Raw genomic sequence first — 3,643 nt, 5'->3', positions numbered from 1 at the left:
AAAAATTACCAGTTTATTTGACAAAAACAACAAAAACAACAAAAAGCACAAAAATGAAATGGAAAAAATAAATTTGTGCCGTAGTCTTTCTGCTCGTTGAAGAATCGGTTGCAAATATTACACTTTTTCCTTCCATCCGCCAGATTTGTCAATACCGCTGAGTATTTTCCCATGTTTAGTCTGAAATTTTCGTTAAATTCAGACAAAGTTACTCACTGCAAAACCAACAATTTTAAGAAAAACTTTTGATGACCTAAAGTCTGAAAAAAACCAAGTGTTTTCAGTGAGAGAAGGTAAAAAATCACTGAAAAATAAAAGAAGTCTATTAAGAACAGTATAAACCGAAAAAAATGTTGAAAAAGTAATGAAAACCCTGATTAAAGTATGTTTTCATTCAAAAAAAATTAATTTTTAAAAAATTCACCTTAAATCGACCCCGTAAATCGACACCGATTGCGGGTCTCGCCGCGCTTGGGTTACTGTTGCACCCGTTTCAACTATACAAAGTAGAGATTTCCTCTTCACTTTGAACGCAGCATGATTATTTCGAGAAAAAAATTTCCGAATATTTTTCGGAAAATTTTCCGACGGAAAAATTTTCCGAAAAAAATCGGAAAATCGGAAAAATCGAGAACTCGATTTTCCGATTCCGACCAAGCCTGGCTCCTAGGATAGAAGAATCTGCTCTTTGACTTCAATTATCTCAATTTCTGTAAAAGATATCAAAAAGTGGTCAACTGATAAAATGTTAACCATAAAACTTCCAATATTTTATTAGTTGACAAAATTTTGATATCTTTTATAGCAAGCGAGATAATTGAGCTCAAAGTTTTTGTCTAATTATGGCATAACCGAGAGAGAGAGAGAGAGAGAGAGAGAGAGAAAGAGCAATTAGAGTGCTCTAATTGTCCTCTTATTTTTGATCTTTTGGGCTTTGAAATTCTAGAAAATTTGAGCATTCTGTTTTGAGGACAGCATCTATTTTGAGGACTCTAATCCTAGAATTGATTCCTAAAAGGTCCGAATAGGTGCTCCAATCCTATAATGACTCTCAAGCTCCGCCCCCTTCCTTCCCTTTGAACCGGGGTAATTAGATCCTTTCTCTGCGTCTCTCACTCTCTCACTCTCTCCAATATTCTCTTCTTTTCCCATTCATTCATGAGCACCGTCTGACTAGGAACTCTGAGATTCTGACTGTCTTCTGTATGACTGGTCTACTTTTTTATTTTTCTGAGGAATTTATTTTTATAAGGTGAGCCTTTAAAATGCTGATAAATAGAGACGCTATATGGAATTTCAGGAAATTGCTGAAAATGGAATGCTGAACATCTGCGAAATAAATGAAGCCTACATATAGTCTGCTGGTCCATACGGCACAAGTGAGTTAAAAATCGGTTAATCTGAAAACTAGAAAAATCATATTTTTCAAATCTTCTAGTCGATATTCTATGTGTTGGTTGATTCAATCCAGAGACACAGCACTCCTCTTTAAAAAAATCCCTTGGTCAGCTAGACGGACCAACCAATGTGGACATTGTCGCTGTCGATTTTTGGATTTTTGGTAAGCTCGGTTTTGGTCGAAATTCAAGGAATAATGACTGGAAATTCGTGATTTTCATCAAAAATTTTTTTGTGACTAAAATAGTTTGAAATTTGGAAAATTCGGCGAAAATCTGGCGATTCTGAAAAATTCCATGATTTTCTGAAAATCTAAATCAAATTGAAAAATTTAATGAGACATGACGATTTTTGAAATACCTGCAGCTCAGAAATCACTATTCAGAGTGGCGCTACCGTAAGATCTAGTTCAGGTGACGCTCAGGGAGAAGTCGTCCCCATCACTCCAGCACCGTATATCTTCGCTGTCTCAAACAAATCAGGTAATTTTTTTTGAATTTCGATTTTTCGAAATTCACCAAAATCATACTATCCTTCTTATAAAAACAAAATTTTTGAGTTTCTCACGTTATGGGCTTCCAAATGAGTATAAACTCAATCTAGTTTCGGCAAACTCGCTCTACTGCTAATTTTCGGAAAATCGGTTGTAACTCGCTTGGTTTTGGTCCAATCCTGACGGAATTTAGATTTTTGGAAATTTTTCGTTTTTGGATTCAAAGTGAGTATAAAAAGGGCCTAGTTCATAGAACTTTGAAAAATGGGCGAAATTCGCTCTACTGCTAATTCCCAGAAATTCGTATGTAACACACTTAATTTTATTCCAATCCGAATCAAAATTTAATTTTTCAATATTTCACGTTATGGGCTTCCAAATAAGTATAAACATGACCTAGTTTCAGCTAACGAGCTCTACTGCTTATTTTAGAAAAGCAGCTGTAACTCTCTTGGTTTTAGTCTAATTTTGATTGAATGAAAAACAAATCTGAAAATTAAAAAAAATCTAAAATGAGTTTTCAGAGGGCTATTACACATTCGACGAATTGGACAAAATCCGATTTATTTATGAACTTGTAAGTTTTTTTTTATCGTAATAACCCTACACTGAAGGGTAGGGTACATCTAGATAGATAGGCCTGCTGTCTGACTTGAATTATCTCAATTTCTGCGAAAGATATCAAAAAGTGGTCAACTGATAAAGAATTTATCAAAAAAATTTTTGGCCTAACAACAGCGAAAATTTTTTTTCAGAAGCTGCGGTCCTTGGATTCCACCATCATGGAGTTAATTTTTTTTCTTGATTTCCGAATAGCTTTTTCAAAAATAAATGTTCTGTATTCATGGTTTTTTGGGATATATGTCCGAATTTCAGAATTTTCAGATTTTCAGGTTGTGAATTTTTTTTTTGAAAATTCTCAATTTTTCGTGTCCCCCAACAGTCTCTCTCTCCTCTCCCTCCTTCAAAAAAAATCCAAAAATTCCACGAAAATCAAAAGATCAAAAAATCAATATTCCCCCGAAATCCAAGTATTTTCCAATCATTTTCATATTGTAAGCCGGTTGGGTGGTTAAAAAATGGTGACAAATTCTCAAAACAAGCCAGTCCGTAAACAAGAGGAAAAATGTAGACGAACAGAAGGAAAATCACAGTAGGTTTTTGAATTTCGCGTGCAGCGAAAATGCGCTCTATTGCGAACAGCCTGTAACTCGCTTAGTTGTTGTCCAATCTAAACGAAAACTTGATTTTTCAATTTCCCACGTTTTGAGCTTCAAAATGAGTATAAACACGACCTAGTTTCAAAAACTTTGAAAATTTCGGCAAACGCGCTCTACTGCTAATTTCAAAAAACCGGTTGTAACTCCCTTAGTTTTCATCTAATCTCCTCAAAATTATGATTTTTGAGTTTTTCACGTTTTGCGCTTCAAAATGAGTATAAACATGACCTAGTTTCGAAAACTTTGAAAATTGAGCTTGCAAGCGTTGCAATCGCTACACACTGAGCTACCCCTCAATAATCTACAACTTTCAGATGTCGCAGAGGGGTTCCAAAACCTCGAGTCGTACCAGTGGTAGTGACATTGCCCTCAAAATTAGCAGCTCCATCTCCTGCTCCAACTCCATCGCCGTCCGCTTCTTCAACCCACCCGACTACCGTAGTCCCAACAGTTGCTGCTGTTCAAATGAATACGAACGAACCACGTGCACCGTCACCAAACGTCGGGCATCGTGAGGGAAAAGCCTTTCGGA

General features: G+C 35.9%; 1 protein-coding gene across 1 annotated transcript; it reads left to right on the top strand.

Annotated features, from left to right (window-relative positions):
• Positions 1–3,425: 3,425 nt before the first annotated feature.
• Positions 3,426–3,626, top strand: CBG23960 (the record flags this gene model as incomplete). The annotated part of the gene is made up of 1 exon (XM_002647965.2): positions 3,426–3,626. One exon carries the CDS (start codon positions 3,426–3,428, stop codon positions 3,624–3,626), a length of 201 nt encoding a protein of 66 aa, XP_002648011.2.
• Positions 3,627–3,643: the final 17 nt, after the last annotated feature.

The sequence above is a fragment of the Caenorhabditis briggsae genome (genome assembly GCF_000004555.2).
Source record: "Caenorhabditis briggsae complete genome, chrIII, whole genome shotgun sequence".
NCBI classification, from domain to species: Eukaryota; Metazoa; Nematoda; class Chromadorea; order Rhabditida; family Rhabditidae; genus Caenorhabditis; species Caenorhabditis briggsae.
The sequence above is the reverse complement of the archived record's forward strand: the minus strand, read 5'-3'. Positions and strand labels throughout refer to the sequence as shown.